Here is a 17,581-nt window from a genome sequence, read left to right as displayed (position 1 = left end):
CTAGAGATGATGGTTGGAAAGAGAAGACACAGGTTGTCTTGGAAGGCTTCCTATATTATGGGAACAGGTTATCAGTGTTGTAATGACCCCAGTCCCATGGGCTTTACATTCAGTGAGATGCTAGGGGACATGAGAAGAGATAGGTTAACGAAGAGAGTTAAGACTTGTAGCCCTGGCTGGTGTGGCTCAGTGGATTAGGGGTTGTTCTGCAAACCAAACGGTCACCAGTTCAATTCCCAATCAGGGCACATGCCTGGGCTGTAGCCAGGTTGAGGGCTTGCAAGAGGCAATGGATCGATGTAGCTCTAGCCCATCGATGTTTCTCTCCCTCTCTCTCTCCCTCCTTCCCCCTCTCTCTAAAAATAAATACATAAAAATCTTTTTAAAAAAAGACTTGTAAGTGTGAAAACAAAAAGGGAAACTGCATAGACAAGTTTCATGGGCATTACTGCAAACACTCTGAGCACCAAGCCTGTCCTAGGCTGTGAGCTCAGCTCTGGGCCAGTACTTAACAAGAGTCCAACAGTGACCTACCCTGCCTGTGTCACATTCACACCTGTCAGGGAGTCCTACGGCCACAGGTAAGCTCACTCCAGAAAATCACCTGCTAGAGGAAGCCTGTTCCAACACCTGGGGTCGGGGTGGGGAGAGAACCGAAGAGGCGCGAGTGGGGTGCGTGCCCAGCTTGGCCTGCTTAAGTACCTTTTCCCACCGATGTTTTTCTTCCAGCTGCATGAACATATCAAAAATGTAGGTCATATGGGCAGGGCCACTTAGCTCCAGGATGTCCTCACTCACTGGCACGTGCCCAGGCCACTCAGCGAGCAAGGATGCAAGCACGTGGCGAGCATACAGGATGGCTGTGGCCTCATTCACGCGGAAAAGGTAGTCCCGAACTGCCCTCTTGCTCTTGCAGTTCAGCTCCTTGTGCAGGAGGGCGGCGCTCTTGCTACGCCGCTGCTTGGCATAGCTCTGCTGCAGTTCGCTCTCTGTACTGGAGATCAGCTTCTGGGTCACGGGATTTGATTCAGGTGTGGCCTTGTCACAGCGCGTGGGCCGGGACTGCAAACCCAAAGACCACCATTACAGAGCCTGCCCTTCTCACAAGTGGGGGTGGGAGTCAGGGACAGACACTTTGTTTCCAAGGTGGAGGCAACATACCAAGCACGGTAAGATAATCATGTCTGTGTCCACAGCTTTGGCGCTCTGCTCTTCCAGTCTCAGACTCCTGCTGGGCTGCCACTTCTGAGCCAGGGTCCGTATCCTCTCGTCGGTGGTGAGCTCATCACCATCAAACCTGAAGAGAAGGAGCTCAAAGTTGGGTACATAAGCTATAGCAAGGCAACAGTTTAACCTGCAGTGAAGTCTGTCAAACGTTGATCAGCTACTTTCCTATTACTCTGCAATTACATGATTACTTTCCATATTTTGCAAATTAGATTCACAGCGTTCATTTATTCATGCACGCAGATGTGCACATATGCCTTGTGGCAGAGAATGCAAATTGTTCCTCAGGACCCATCCTGCCTTTCTTTTAGAACCAAGTTCCCTGAAGTTTTAGCAAGTTAGTGAATCACTGAGCTAGAGACGTGGTTCCCAGCCCCAGCTGCGGCTAGATATAGCGATGCAACTGGGTTCTTACCAGCGGGAGCCCAGTGAGGTAACGGGTGCCACCTCTGAAGCCTGCCTTCAGACAACTGCACTAAGGATGTGCTCCTTCCTCTGGGCTGCAGCAGAGAGGTGGTGTGGTGTGGGTCTGATGACACAGATGAAAACAAAGCGGGGTCACTATGTGGAGCAGAGCTGCCCACTCACCCTGGACTGCTGCCTACCTCTGAACTGCTCCGTGCGAGGAAAAACAAATCCATGACCCATGATGCTTCTGGATTTCTTAGTTACAGCAGCTTAGGTCATGCCCTCACTGATGCAACCCTGCTTCATCTTACAAAGGACTTGAGGCAACGTATTAGAAATACATATAAAAAAATTAAAATACGAAATAAAAAATAAAAGAAGTATTAACTTGGAATTGGATACAAATTAGAATAGGAAGCCAAAACTAGGATATCGGGACAGAGGAGGAGATTAGTTCTACACAAATTTAAGAACTGGGCCCAAGAACTAACTCTGAACTTACTGTTCAAGAGAAAGAAAATATTAGTAATTTTATAATAATTCTTGAAGAAAAATGAATATAGTATGCAGAGGTGAAAAAAATAAACAAACAAGACAACCCTTCGACCAGAAGGTCCCACTCTGCACTGTTTGCTCCCTGGACGACACCCGAGAGAAGCCTTGGCGTCTGCCTCCATGTCTGCGCCCGCGGGGAGTTTAAGAGGCAGAGAGCAAGTGGAAAGTTTTTCTGAAGGAACGTACAACACAATTCAAGATGATCCACGCGATGCAGCTCAGCCAGCTTCCACATCGCTTTATGAAGAACTAACACCCAGTCCCGCACCGGCTGCTTACCCTACGAGGACCTCTCCCCCACACCGCACCGGCAGGAGCTCAGTGCAGTCCTGCCCTGCGTGTTCTCACACACGCTGCTCTTCAGCTGCAGCGAAACACCCCTTACCTCTTCTGAACCTCCAGGAAGAACGAATCAGTCCTTTTCATCTGCAGTTCGTATATGGCCCGGAGAATGTGCAGAGGGGCATTGAGGGCATCATGAGCCATCTGGAGGCCATGGGGAGGAAGGAAGAGAAAGATAATTTAATGTGCTTTAACACATTATTGATAATATAAACTCAAAAGTGATAAAACAATGATTTTCTAAACTTACCACAGGTTATTAATTTAAGAACATTATATGGGTACTTAAAACACATAAAATCACAAGCCCTAAAACATGGATTATAACTCTGCATTACTATTATAAATTCCAAGGAAAATATAAAACACAGACACACCAAAGGAAATATGATGTCAACAGAATGCAATGCTAATAGTCAATAATTATGTACCACACTGTATTTGTTGCTAGCTTCTCTGTAGCTGCCTCACACTCAAGTTTGACAACTGGCACATAAATCTAAGTACTCTGTATTTTCTTTTGACTTTTAAAAAACTGTACTTGTCTTTCTGACATCCATCCCATACTCTGTCTACTCTTCATCTAGTTAGACCCTTTGAGCTCAAGCTCTCACCCATTTTCACATCATTCTGAGGAAGAGTGGATTATCCAGAGGAAGAAAGACAGTATGTCTGAGAAACTATGAGGAGGAACTGTCATTTGGGGGTTTATGGGTAGGCCTGGAAATTACATGCAAAGATTCACATGTCTATTTGGATATGCATTTTATAGAAATGGTCTAAAGCCTTTGGATCCATGAACCAAAAACAACAAGAACTACTGTTGTGAGGGCCTTTCCCATTCTTATGGATCCGTTCTATACAATATTGACAGGGACTTCCGGGAAGTGAATTCTCAGGACACCAGACTGAAGCATTTTCATGTGGAGGCTAAGACACAGTCCACACCAAAGAGAATCCATTTCTTAAAGTCCTTTCTCAGTCCACACCATGACACATGGACATACCAAGAAACATATTCTGGTGGGCTCATCCAGGCTTTCGAGAGGGTCTAGCTTCTTCTGCTCTGGCTCGCTTGGGCTGCCGACGGACCGTTCCACTTCCTCCTCTTGGTCCCCTCGCTCGTCTGCCTCCAAGTCGCCGTGCTCGGACAAGGCGTTGATCTCCTTCTTTGAAGAGTACAGCATGATGGACAAAATCTACACAGAGAAAAAGACAGGAAGGTGGGTGAGAAGATTCTACAGATCCTTCACCCTCAAAGGGTAGGAAATAAGTGACCTAACTTTTTAAAAGATGCCTGAATTCACACACAAAAATGTAAAATTAGTAAAGTAACATGAAAACACATTCAATTGTACTTGTGATCAAAGAAAAGCTAACTAAAATGATGAGGGAGCTGGGTGTTTATTAACTTTGCCACTGACAGTGTAAACTGATACTATCCATTCAGAATGCATTTTGGTGAACTGAGATTATCTGAGTGCCATTTTCTAAATTGCTAGTTTTCATAACCACTGTTTTTTAATGGCTGCATATGATATGTGAAGGTGGATTATCATTTACATGAAGAGCTATAAAAATGCTTGCAGTCCCTGACCCAGTAAAATATGTAAAAAGTCATACTCATGATATGGTCAATGAAGCATTAATAATGGCAAAAACCTGAAGTTCCCCTTCATATATCATGAACAGCCTTTAAAAGTGGTGGCTAAGAAAACTAGCAAGTTAGAAAAATGGTCATCATATAATCTCAAATTTATCAGAATACCATGCTCATCATACAATCTAAACCCATCTATCTACCTAGCTATCTCTTTATCTATCACAGATACAGAGGGGAAAAACAGAATAAGGAAATACACGAAATATTAATGGTAGTTATGTTGGGGGGTAAAAATTAGTTTTTCTTTTCTATTTTTCAAATTTTCTGCAATGTGGTTCTAGTATTTGAATAATAAACAAGATTTAATTTAAAATATTTCCTAAGAACAAGAGCTCAAATGCTCCCAAGGTTATTAGTATATTTCAGCACATTTTGCTGAAACCTAACTAAATCCTCTGTGGCAACTGCAAGCTATTTCTTCACGCTCAGGCCCCTGTGGGACTAAGAAAGGCTGGCTGACCACCTCCCACACAGCAACAGCCTTTCGTGGACCTGAAGCTGGCGGGCACTTGGTGCAGAAACTCCACAGGGAACCTAAAGTCATTCTATTAAGAACAATCTAAAGCCTACAGGGAATAGTAATAAAATGAGAATTATCAACTAACGTCCTACAAAAAATATACAAAAGTGAGGATAAATTTAGAAAGTGATCTTAGCTCAAAGGAACTTTAAAAGGAAATAATAATTCAAGGGAACACTTTATTATCATGACACACTGTTTCCATATAAAATACTTCTCTTCCAATGTTCTTTGAATAAACATCAAATTCATCTTCCCTGACAGGTGTCAAAGCCCTGTTTCCAAAAGGGAAGACGAATACAAGCCCCAGTTTTAACGCTGCACAGAACGAGTGCGCACAGGGAAGAAGCGGCTACAGCTAAGTGACAGTCCTAACTCCCAGGCCAGTAAGTGTGCACCCGTTAGCAGCAGGAGGAGCCAGCTTCAGCCCTTACTTCCAGGTCCCGGAGAAGCCATGTTTTACTGAAGCCAGTCCCTTTGCTGCACTTTTTCACCAGCAGCTTCAGCAAATCAGTCTGAAAGAAGGTAGCGTGTGTCTCTTCAAAATCATGAGCCTGCCAAACAGAAAAAGAATGATTTGCAACTGCCTCAGAATGAAGAAGGGTCAGTAGTGGCCCAAGTTCATCCTTAAGTGGAGTCAGCAGGGAGGATAAAACTCTGAATCTCAGTCATAGCCTATGTCTCTTCACTCACTCTCTAATTCATTCACTCAACAAATATTTCTGAAGCCCAGTATATTCTATGTGCTAAATCCTAAGCTAAGAATAGAGGTTTTATAATGTCCCTTTCCTGCTTGCTACCTTCCGAATGACTTCCCACTGCCCTTTAAACTAAAATCCAAGTTCCTAGTCACGGCTGAGAAGGTCCTACAGGCTCCCAGCCTGTTTCTGTGTTCTCATCTGCCTCTTCGGCACTATCCTGAATCCCTGGAGGAGTTCCCTCTGCTCCCCAACAACTCTGCCTGTTCCCGGAGTTTGCTACTCTCCCAGCATGCAACGCTCTGCCAAGACTCCTTATTGATTATCACCTCAAAGTTCACCTTCTCAGAAAGACTTTTTCTGATTCATGATAATTTTCCTCATAGGCTCTTTCTTATCTCTCTTAGAATTTAGACTATAAGATTCATGAGATCTGGGACCTTCTTTCTAGTTGAAAACTACATACACAGTTCCAGCTGGTACTTAGTGCTCAACAATATTTACAGATTGCAGGATTCAAAGGCAGAAATGGTCTCTGCCCTCAGGGAGCTTATTTTCTCTTACCTAATAATGCAAACAATTAAAACCACAGCAGACTGTGATAAATGCCATGATATCAATGAACAGTGGATGTATAGTGTCAATCCTAAAACTACAAATTCTCAGGGCTTGGCCAGAGCTGACACATTATCCGTCCAGTCTCCCGTGATGCTCAAGTCTTTCCATGACTTCCTCACCAGTGCTGCCAAAGTCAAGGAACTCACCAACTTTTCAAATTAAATCCTTCTTTTATGGCTGGTTCTGTTCGGAAGATGATCTTAAAGTGAGTCCTTCCTCCTCACCCATGCCCTCAGGGAGCAGAAGAATTGCGTGCCCCATAAGTCAAGGCTTCTCATCTCTACACCAATTACTGCCCAGCTCTTTAACTTGTCTGCCATCTCCCACCCCACCTGACAAACCTATTGCTCAAAGATCCCATAGGATGCCAGCACCTTTATTCTTCCCTTTATCTTATCCTATGATGAACCCAAGGAGCTGTGTTCAAAGGGAAGTAAGAAAATGTTCAGTCCATTTTTCTTCTCATCTTCCAAGTTGATGTGCCATTAGGCAGTAATACCTGGTTCCATAAAACAGTACTGAAAAACTACAGAAAACCAACTATCAGGACAATTCTGTTTCTTCTTTAAACTTATCCTTGTGCAAATCCCCAACCATTTATAAAAATAATCAAAACCCTATGGTTAACCATCCATCAAAATCAGATGGCATTTCCTCCTAGTTCATGCCCTGCAGATATTCAATCATAGCTAGATTCAGTAGCTGATGGAAGACACTCACCATTACCTTTAGTGTTTTATATAATCCTTTGAGGGCCAGGGACAGGACCCAAGTTGCTTCCACTGCCTCAGGACAATGGCTGTCCATGCTGGTTTGCAGAAGGTGACTGGCAATGAAGGCAAAGTGCTGGGAATATTGGCTCAGCTGGGCCTGAGAGTCACTGTGTTCCTGCCCTCCTTTCTGGACCAGCTGGTAGTCCTTCACTGAAGGGTCATGTCGGCAGCAAAAAAAAGACACCAAAAATATAGTTAATGCCTCCTGCAGCTAAGTTTCTTCCCCAGTAATGTATCTTACTGAAGCAGGAAGTGCAACCCTCAAAACACAAATCTCCTGGCTTCAAACTTAGCCATTCTGTTTAAGGCCAGTTAAAGCCAGTTATTCGCCAAGCAACTGAAAAAGGAAATTCACATTCCTACTACTGTGCACAAACAAGTTTTCACCAAAGGAAGACAAAGGTTGTTAAAGTAAGTTCTTAAATATAGTACACATGAGAGACTTCCACTTCCAAGCAAGACTGGTAAGAGGGATCGAATTTACTCTTCTACCTTAAATGACCAGAACACTGAAAATATATGAAACAGGAATAGGCAACAGGTAGGACAGACTATGATCCTTGCAAGAAGGGACGTAAACCAGGTGAGCCCTCCAAAAGCTTTGGCTATTGGAGATAATTTCCAGGCTACAGAGCAGCAAAGTCCAGAAGCCTCAATAAATTGATGAGACAGAGGTCAGTATTCAAGGAAATCAAGGCAGCTAGAGCTTAAGGGGCAGAATATCACAGAGAAGGGAAACGGAAGGAGAGGGAGAGAGAAAGATAGAGGGAGGGAGAAGGACACGGAGGGAGGGAAAGGGAGGGAGAGTATGAATGAGATATCTCTCCAGATAGTCATAGGAGTTCCTCATGAGTCTTTGGCTGAGGACCGATCTGCACAGATGTGAGAGGGCAACATCTAGAGAGGGAAAAACCTAGTTCTAGAGAAGAACTACCAAAAAGCAATAGGCAGAACCTTTCTTGGAACTCATTCTTGGAACTCATATTCTTGGTAATATTTTGTCTTCCCAACAGTGAGAGTGGAGGTGTCCTAATAGGGGGGAAAAAAAGCATCTGAAGACATAGTGATCAACATTTTACAAATTTGATGAAAACTATGAATCCACAGAGCCAGGAGTTCAATAAACCCCCAAGCTGTAGAAACATGAAGAAAATCATGCCAAGGAACACCATAAGCAAAATGCTAAAAACCAGTAATTAAGAGAAAAATCTTAAAAGCAATCTGAGAAAAAAATACACATTATGAAGAGTAACAGAGAATGACAGCAAACTTTGTGGCAGAAACTAAGCAAATCAGAAGAAAATGGACCAATATCTTTAAATTATTCTAAGAAAAACTCTCAGCATAGCATGTTTTACTTAGCAAAATAATCTCTCAAAGATGAAGTCAAAACAAATATTTCTTTGATTTGGTAGGACAAGCCAAAGATTTTATAACAGCAGACTTTCATTACAAGAAATGTTAAGGGAAGTTTATCAGGCCAAAGAAAAAATAATACCAGATGGAAATTTGAACCCACACAAAGAAATGAAGAGCACCAGGAAGGGTAAACACATGGCTAAACATAAAAAATATTGCCTTTTTATTTTAATTTTTTAAGGATTTTATTTATTTACTTTTTAGAGACAAGGGAGGAGAGGAAGAAAGGGAGAGAAACATCAGCGTGAGAGGGATACAAGGTAAGTTGCCTCTCACACACCCGTAACTGGGGACCTGGCCTGCAACCCAGGCGTGTGCCCTGACCAAGAATCGAACTGGTGACCCTTCCATTTGCTGGCTGGCACTCAATCCACTGAGCCACACCAGCCAGGGTGCCTTCTCATTTTTAAATCTTTTAAAAAATGTCTGACTTTTTAAAACAAAAATAAATGCTGTATTGGTCGATTTATGTCATCTAGAAGTAAACTTTGTGACAAAAACGCAAACGATGGGAGGATAGAAATACACAATCTATATTTCTCACTATGTGAAGTGATATAATATTATTCAAAGGCAGACTGTGATGAGTTAACAGTGTATATTAAAAACCTTAATGCAACCACTAAAAAGTTATTTGAAGGTAAACTATTGTAAACCCTAGTGCAACCACTAAAAAAATAAAAGAGTTATAGTTTACAAGCCAATAGTAGGGATAAAATGAAACTTAAAATCCAAAAGGTGGCAGGAGATAAGAAAAAAAGGCACAAAGAATAGATGAGAAATAATTTAAAAAGCAAGAAGATAGTAGAGTTAAACTCAACTATCTTGAAAACCGCTTTAAATGTAAATAGTATAAACATCTCCATTAAAAGGCAGGGATTGTCAGATTGGATTAAAAACGAAGACTACACTATGTGCTAGCTACAGAAATCCACTTTAACTGTAGGCACAAGCATGTTAAAGTTGAAAGGATGGAAAAAGATATACCATGCAAATGTTAGTATTAAAACAAAGCTAGAGCCCTGGCTGGTGTGGTTCAGTGGATTGAGTGCTGGCCTGAGAACTGGAGGGTTGCCGGTTTGATTGCCTGTCAGGGCACATGTCTGGGTTGCAGGCCAGATCCCCAGTTGGGGGTATGCAAGATGTATGTCTCACACATTGATGTTTTTCTCCCTCTTTTTCTCCCTCTCTTCTCCCCTCTCTAAAAATAAATAAATAAATTAAGTCTTTAAAAAAATAAAAACAAAAATAGTTAGAGAGGTTACATAAATATTAAAGTAGATGTCAGAACAAGGAATATTATAAGAGATAAAGGGACAATTCATAATGAAATGAGAAACAGACATACACATAATTACAGTTGGAGACTTCAATACATTCCTCTGTCCATAATTGTTAGAATAGGTAAAAAATCAGTAAGAACACAGATGACTTGAACAACACTATCAATTGACTTGACCTAAATGTCATCTAAAAGACACTCCACCAATAACACAGTATATGCATTCTCTTCAAGTACACATGGAACCTTATTCAAAACAGAACACATCTGGACCATAAAACAAATAATAATCTTAATAGGACTGAAATCATGTCAAAGTGTGTTCTCTGATCAAAAGGGAATTAAACTTAAAATCAGTAACAGAAAGATATTTGGAACATAACCCAAATACTTGAAAATTAAACAACACATTTTTAAATAATCCACAGAACAAAGACAAAAAATTCATACAATAAATAGAAAATATTCTGACCTGAATGAAAAGGATAATACAACATATAAAAAATTATGGATACGGCTAAAGTCATTCTCAGAGGGAATTCACGGCATTATAATGCTTCAATTAACAAAGAAGGTCTCAAATCAGTGATTTAGACTTTCAATTTAAGAAACTAGAAAAAGAAAAGAGAAAATGAAACAACGCAAGAAGAAATGAGGAAATTAATAATGATAAAGATAGAAATCAATGAAATAGAAAACAGATAAGTAATAGAGGAAAATCAATGAAACCAAAAGCTGGTTCTTTGAAACGATCAAATCAGTTGATAAATCTCTGGCTAGACAGTCTAGGAAACAAAAAAGAGATGACACAAATTATCAAAATTAGGAATGAGAGAAGACAGGTTGAGAGAGATTAATAACCTACATTTTATAAGACCTAAATTTATTCCCTAAATATATGAAGAGATATACCATGCTCATGAGTCAAAGACTTAATATTGTTACGATGTCAGTTCTCCCCAAATGGATCTACAGAGTCAACGCAATGCCAATTAAAACCCCAGCATATTCTTTAATAGCAACTGACACCTGATTCTAAAACTTATACAGAAAGGAACTAGAATAGCCAAAGCAATTTAGAAAAAGAGTACAAAGTTGGAGAACCTGACTTTAAAACTTAGTATAAAGCTACAATAGTCAAGGTTATGTGGTTTTTAAGTTAAGGACAGATGTACAGATTAATGGGACATAACAAAATTCACAAAGAGACACACACATATATGGGTCAATTAATTTTCAACAAAGGCGCCAAGACAATTTAATGGAGACAGAACAGTCTGTTCAACAGATGGTCCTAGAACAACTGGTATGCATATACAGAGGAGGAGGACAGGAGGGGATGGGCAAAGAAGAGGGGCAGGGAGCTTGGTTGGGTAGCTCATTTGGTTAGAGTATCATCCCAGTATGCCAAGCTTGTGGGTTCAATCCCCAGTCAGGGCACATGCAAGAATCAACCAATGAATGTGTAAGTAAGTGGAACAACAAATCAGTGCTTCTCTCTCTCCCCCACTTCCTCTCTCTAAAATAAAAAATAATAAAATAAAAATTTTAAAAAAGAACATTCATGTTTACCTCATACCATATATAAAAATAGCACTGACAGTGCCTAACGCTGAAGCTGAGTAAGAAACCAGATTTTATTTCAGAAGCAGAACTGGGCACATAGTGGTTAGATACTTCAGGCTGTTTGGGATTTGGCAAATTAAGTGAAAGGCATTTATGATGTACTTTCACTGTTCTGTTGATGAAACAAAATGGGAAGTGACATGAATTCCAATACAATTATTCAACGCTATTTTACACTCATGTGGCCACCTGACTCCATAATGTTTAAATTACCCATTAGGGAACAAATGACACTGACAAATGGAAAAATTAAATGTTTAGAATGTAAACATCTGCCCAACCCCAAAACAGAGAGCATACATACAGAAACAACATAACGGAAAGGGCCTTCACGTTTATCCCAATTGTCATTATTTCTGGGACGAGAAAAAAGCACAGGGAGCTGTAACTTGTTTTGTAAAGAAGTCACACGCAGGGGCAAGAACCAAGGTAACACCATTGATTTTAGAGTATGCAGAGATTAGACAACTTTCTTCCAGGTTTAGAAGAAATAATGATGCATGGGACCTGTTTTCCTCCTCCGGGTTTTGACATCAACGATCACAGCCCTGTTTTTCTCAGTAAAGTGCTTCAGGATGATCACGTGATGGGGCTCATTGGCATTATCCACATAAACACAGCGGGTCCCCACACACAGAACCTAGAGCACAAAGAGAAAACAACTCAACAGCACACAGACACAAGAAAGCGAACTTAATTAGGCCCAAGCCCAGTCCCTCTGCTTGCGTCCCTGACTTCAACAAGCACTCAAGGGTAGGGTTCTTCTCATCTCTAAGTCCAGAGCCTGGCATGAACCTGGCACAGGCCTGGCACAGAACTGGTTTAAGAGCTTGCTGGATAAGAAGCCATGAGTTCACAGTCCTCTTTGTCCCAACCAATTGAGAGATACGAATATTAGAAATGAGATCAGGATGAATGCCAAAGTGAAAAACAACCTTACTTTGAAGTGCTTTGTAATTTACCATATTACGGCTACTATTATCCAAAGCCAACTACTGGCTACCAAAACGAATCAAATGACTAAACTGTTGACAGTGCAATTTAAACAAACCATTCCATAATCTTGAAAATATATCAATATTATACAAGCAAATTATGTAACTGAGGGGAAAAAATTCCAAAGATGCATGCTATATAGACTTTGATGTGTGTGATGAAGCCAAAGAGGTGGCCAGGTCTTCAGGGGGATGTACCTGCGGGAAGCCGACCAGCACCAGCAGGGTGAAGATGTTGGTGTGTTTCAGCTGGAAAGGCAACTGCTTGATGCAGTGGTCTGTGAAGGTGGCAATGACGTCGCGCCACAGTGGGGCACTGTTAAGTGACCGCAGGATCTCTGCCATGGAGCACGCCCAGTCCAAACCTACCCGGCTGGAAGGCAAGAGCTCCATTAGGCGGCGGTGCACAGACTGCAGAGGCAACTCAGCAAAGCCCCCTATACTCCACGGCAGACCCAGAAGCACACCAAGAGCCACTCAGTAATTAGTTTAAAGACTACCAAAACGACACTTTTCATATAGTGGTAAGTGGGACAAAAAATCAAGACCTGTTATTTACATATTCAGTCTACATCTATGTTTTTAAAAAGCTCTATAAAAAGTGACACGTGTGTGCAATTGTGCACATTCATGATTGGAAAAAAAAAAAGCCTGTTAGAAGATATAGTTTTTTGTTTTGTTGTTTATTCTCTTTTTTTGTTGTTGGAAGGAGATATATTAAAACAGCATCAAATGCATAAATATGGTATAAGCCAAGGTGACTTTTATTCTTCATTTCTATCTTACAAGTTTGATATCATCTGTGAATGTTACTTTTATAATGAAACAAACCTATTTTCTTCAACTCCAAGCCTACACTTACTGCTCTCAGGAAAAAACAAACCAGAGAGTGGAAACACAGACAGTGCCTAGACTGCACAGCTGTTTTAATGTGGGTTTTAAGTTCAGTTTAATGTCTGTTAACAGCATTGCTAATAAAACTAATTCTATTCTCACTAAAGATTCCCAGACAATAGCACTGAAATACAATGAAATTAATCAACATCCAGTCCATTGACTTAAAGAAATGAACACCAAGGTGGGGCAGAGTGGGGGTGGCTACCTGTCCAGACACACAGCTCCCAGGCTAAAGAGCAGGTGGGTGGTCTTCCAGCCATCTGGCACAGTGGAATTGTCCCCTGAGGCAAAGAGGTTGTGCTTGGCTGAAAGGACCTTGATCACTGCGGCATCTACCTCTGATGGTAAAAGGCGGATGATTAACTGGCCAAGAAGGCCCAGGGTGAGGTGGTAGGTTTCATTCAGGTGGCCTGCGTTTGAGATGACAACCTGAAACATGAGTGGGAGGACGTGCTCCAGGTCTATCAGGGGCACCGTGGGATCCTGCTGAGAGGGAGAAAACACTGCTTAATACAAAAGCCATGTAAAAACACCAACTAAAGATTGCATTCCCTTCAATGTATTATTTACCACTGTCCTAGTGCCAAAGGGATTATGCGGTGTCTTTCCTAAGTGGCTGGTGTAAAATCAATTGTAAAGAAAACAACAATTCTACTTCTAATGTATAACTCCACCCTCAGAGATATAGACTACTGCTATTTACAGTTGGTTTCAGTATATGGCTTACAAATTTGTTTTTCTATGCATAGCACCACCCCTCTTTTAACAAGAAAATGTCATTCGTCTCTCACCGACTTTAAGGGAGGTAACATGGCTGCTAGTAACCCCAAAATCCTCTTCTGGGAACATTCAGCAAACACCTGCTCAGGGTTTGGAGTAACTGCCTTTTCCTTGATGGGCTTCTCAGATGACGCTTCTGAATTTTCAGCATCTAAGTTATAAAATACCAAACTTTCAGATTTTGCCAGCTTCTATATATGTACAGAGGCACACTGCACTGTCCCTGCGCCGCTACCGAACAAAGCTGGGGCTTTAAAAGCCTAGTGCTGAACATGTCTTGCTTAAGAAGGCCTACCCTGATCACAGTATTAAACGTAGGGCCTGCCCACCCATCTCTCTCCCATCCCCTCTGGAACCCTTTTCAACACACCATGTCATTGCTATCTGTTGTGTACTGCCCGCCTTTCCTTCTTTTTCTTTTATTAGTGATGTGTCGCAAGCACCTAGCAATGTTTCTGGAGCATGGCAGGTACACAACCAATACTTGATGAACGAATAAACTGTATGTGAACCAGGATGCTGATCCTCAGAGGAATCAGACCAGAGTGGACTTCTGTGCCTCCATCACGGAGCGGCACATGGGAAAGACCCCGCCTCCCCAGGCTGCCCTGAGGAGGAGGCTGACTGAGGCTCTTCAGCCCACAGCACCTCCATCTCCCAGCTCAGCAATCTCCCTACAACTCTGACCTTGGTGCTGCTAACAAGGCAGCACCTGAGGCCTCCTCACCAGAGCACCTCTCTACTTTCACCTTCCAGTGCTCCACTCCATCCCTACCACCTGCTAAGGAGCTTCTCCCCTGTACTTGTTGGGGGGTTTTCCACTCTGGAGCCTTTGTCCATGTTGTTCTTTCTACCCTGAATGCCCTTCCCCACAGCAGATCCGAGCACTTTCAGGGTCCCCTGCAGCCCTTCCTTTAAAGGCTTTATGTGAATACAAATGTCCTAGTTAGACACCAGTCACTGTTAACACCACTTACACCTCTCTTCTGGACAGAATCACATTCCACCTCAAATTACAGTTACTGGCCCCTCGGCCTTAAACCCGCCTAGACTAAGCTGTGTGCCTGCCTGTCTGACTTGGTCCCTGCTTCATCTCCAAGGTCTAGCACGTGCGTGGCACACAGAAAGCACTTAGTAAATTAGGGAATAAACAAGGTAGGAAATCAGTTAAAGGAAGATGATTTTCAAAGTATTATCAGTACCATCTGATACAGAACTAAGAAATCACGCACCCTTGGTTCGCTGGCCAGTTTAAAGTTGTGCAACCAACAGCTCAGGGATGAATATATGTGCATTTTAAGATGAAAGAGGTTAAGGGAATGACCAGAGTCTTTACCTGAAATTCCTGTAGGTGTGCTAGCATGTGTAGGTGAGTCTAAAATTCGAATCTGGCATGAAGGATCTTTCAGTAAAGTTACACTTTCATCTGCCTTATTTCTCTGCTTGCAGTCCAAAGGTATGACTTCCTTATGAACATCACTCTTTCCCTAAAAACAAAATGGTAAGTGTAAAAGAATTGTTTCTTTTTTTACATTTATTTATTTTTAAAAGATTTTATTTATTCATTTCTAGAGAGGGGAAGGGAGGGAGAAAGAGAAGGAGAGAAACATCAATTGGTTGTTTCTCGCATGGCCCCAACCAGGGACCTGGCCCATAACCCAGGCCTGTGCCCTGACTGGGAATCAAACCAGTGACCTTTCGGTTCAGAGATCAGCACTCAACCCACTGAGCCACACCAGCCAGGGCAAGAATTGTTTCTAAAGTTTACTCATTAATATTATAATATGACTTTTAAAATCATTAACCACTCAGTCTTCACAGACTAAAATACTTCTGACTTCCACTAGAAAATGTCTTTCATTTCTTATGATAAATCTGTAAGACATTAATCACTGCATCACATCCCAACAAACATCTTCCAAATGCCCCTCTGTCAGAGCCTGCAGTCACATGATCAGTGGCTCTAATAAAACCTCTAATGCATTCTATTTGGCTTTCAGAGGCCAAGTATGGAAAGTTCTTCTCTTGGGAAAAAGTTAAAAACAAAGGTGTGAATTTCCTTCTAGCACACTAACCTGACTTACACTTTCGAGAATTCCATTTCGGCAAGGGGATTTTATTAAGGAGGCCCTCAAAGGAGCTGCAAGGGTTTTCTGGCTCAGGAGTCTGGCGGTGAGCTGCCCAGATTGGCAGAATGACAGACCTCAGCCTGAATTTCTTCAGGAGTCACTCGATGTCACCCCAAAACCACCTGTACTCCCGGGGCCCTCAGGGTGCTTTTCGCTGTTGGAAAGCAGGCTACACAGGAAGTCTTCTGTGCTTGGGGAAGGCACCTCAGCTCCAGTAAGTCTGGGAAGGCCAGGACACCCTGAATACAAGGCTGCACTTCTTGCACTTCTGCACAACACCAAACCTCATGAGAAGATCCCTGACATCTCTCAGTGGCAGGTGCTTATCATCCCCTTTCTGAATTCTGTAGCATCAGCATCAATCCTACTCTCAATCCCTTCCTAAGAAAAAAGTGGTTATAAGATTGTCCTAAGAGGGAAGCAAGCATGGGAGAGCCACTTGCCTTATTAAAAAGGTCCCCTCTGGAAAGACCTCCAAAACCTTACTCTCTGTACCATGAGACCCTTTGTGTAAATAATGTATATAATTCCAAAGCTTTGGCTAATCATTTTACTCCTGATCTTCTTCCCTATTGTCCCAGGAATCCCTAGTGCCACTGCAGTTGCACACAAGTAGCACCAAGAGGGTCTCATTACTGGCCTGAGGCCCCTGTAGATAAAATCCCCTGGGTGATGCGTCTGGCTAGGGTTGGTTTCTTGGTTGTTCAAAACAAAAAGTATTTCTAGTCACTAGAGGGAGGGAGGGAAGATAGGGCCTGGAATTGGTTAGAAACATATGGGAGTTTAAAAACAAGTGATCTGCACTCAGGGCCCTAATGGGATGTGGTCCTTAGGGCCATGGTAGGGAGGATATTCAGGATCTGTCGTGGGGCAGCTGCTGGAAACTGCAGCTTTTCTTTCTTAAGATTTTATTTATTTTTTAGAGTGAGGGGAAGAGAGGGAGAGAAATATCAATGAGAGAGAGAAACATCCATCAGTTGCCCCTCGTACCCACCTCAACTGGGGACCAAACCTGCAACCTAGGCATGTGCCCTGACCAGGAATTAAACCAGTGACCTCTTGCTTTGTAGGATGATGCCCAGCCAACTGAGCCACACCAGTCAGGGCTGGATACCATGGATGCACCCAGATGCTGATGGGAAGGGAACCCAAAGGGTGGGGACACTTCAGGAAAAAATAATGCCCTGGGAACTTCTTAGAAAAAAGGCTGATTCCAGGCTCTAGACAGGGAAAGCCTAAGATAAGCCTGTAACATCTTTTCTGCATGGAAAATTAAGGAAGTGCTCAATAAGGACACAAAAGCCAGCTGGAAAGAGATTCCATTGGCCAAATACGGGAAAATTTGAGCATCAAATTAAATAATAAAGAGTAATAGACTTTAATCCATTGAATAAAAAACACTCACCAAGTCCACTCTGATATAAACACTGAATAAGCAGATAAACGGGGAGCACAGTGCTCATGGCGGCACATACAATGCTGGGAGCTCACGAGGAGATACAACTATTCCCAGGCTCAAAGGCGAAGACTGTGGATTTATCCAGCCTCTGCTGATAATGTTCTCTCTGCCCCACCATAATCTGTGGGTAGTTAAAATGCTGCCTGGAGGGGGTTTTGTGGTAGAAAATGTTGACACCTGAGAGACAGGC

The 17,581-nt window shown here is 42.2% G+C and overlaps 1 protein-coding gene across 4 annotated transcripts in view; it reads right to left on the bottom strand.

The window, feature by feature from the left end:
• The window catches only part of ZZEF1 (zinc finger ZZ-type and EF-hand domain containing 1), a 104,130-nt gene that overhangs the window by 14,123 nt on the left and 72,426 nt on the right, over positions 1–17,581 (bottom strand). The window contains exons 38-48 of one of the 4 annotated variants that reach the window (XM_090291455.1): positions 15,140–15,290; positions 13,815–13,954; positions 13,229–13,509; positions 12,325–12,499; positions 11,639–11,771; positions 6,752–6,954; positions 5,150–5,269; positions 3,540–3,731; positions 2,576–2,676; positions 1,162–1,297; positions 703–1,062 (exon numbers count right to left, since the gene is read on the bottom strand). In XM_090291455.1, the coding sequence (XP_090147581.1) occupies positions 703–1,062; positions 1,162–1,297; positions 2,576–2,676; positions 3,540–3,731; positions 5,150–5,269; positions 6,752–6,954; positions 11,639–11,771; positions 12,325–12,499; positions 13,229–13,509; positions 13,815–13,954; positions 15,140–15,290 (1,992 nt within the window). The remainder of the gene's footprint in view (positions 1–702; positions 1,063–1,161; positions 1,298–2,575; positions 2,677–3,539; positions 3,732–5,149; positions 5,270–6,751; positions 6,955–11,638; positions 11,772–12,324; positions 12,500–13,228; positions 13,510–13,814; positions 13,955–15,139; positions 15,291–17,581) is intronic. The other 3 variants (XM_090291457.1, XM_090291456.1, XM_090291458.1) reach the window with 3 other exon arrangements.

The sequence above is a fragment of the Furipterus horrens genome, unplaced genomic scaffold (genome assembly GCF_987537825.1).
Source record: "Furipterus horrens unplaced genomic scaffold, mFurHor1.1.pri manual_scaffold_11, whole genome shotgun sequence".
NCBI lineage: Eukaryota > Metazoa > Chordata > Mammalia > Chiroptera > Furipteridae > Furipterus > Furipterus horrens.
This window is presented reverse-complemented; position numbering and strand designations above follow the sequence as displayed.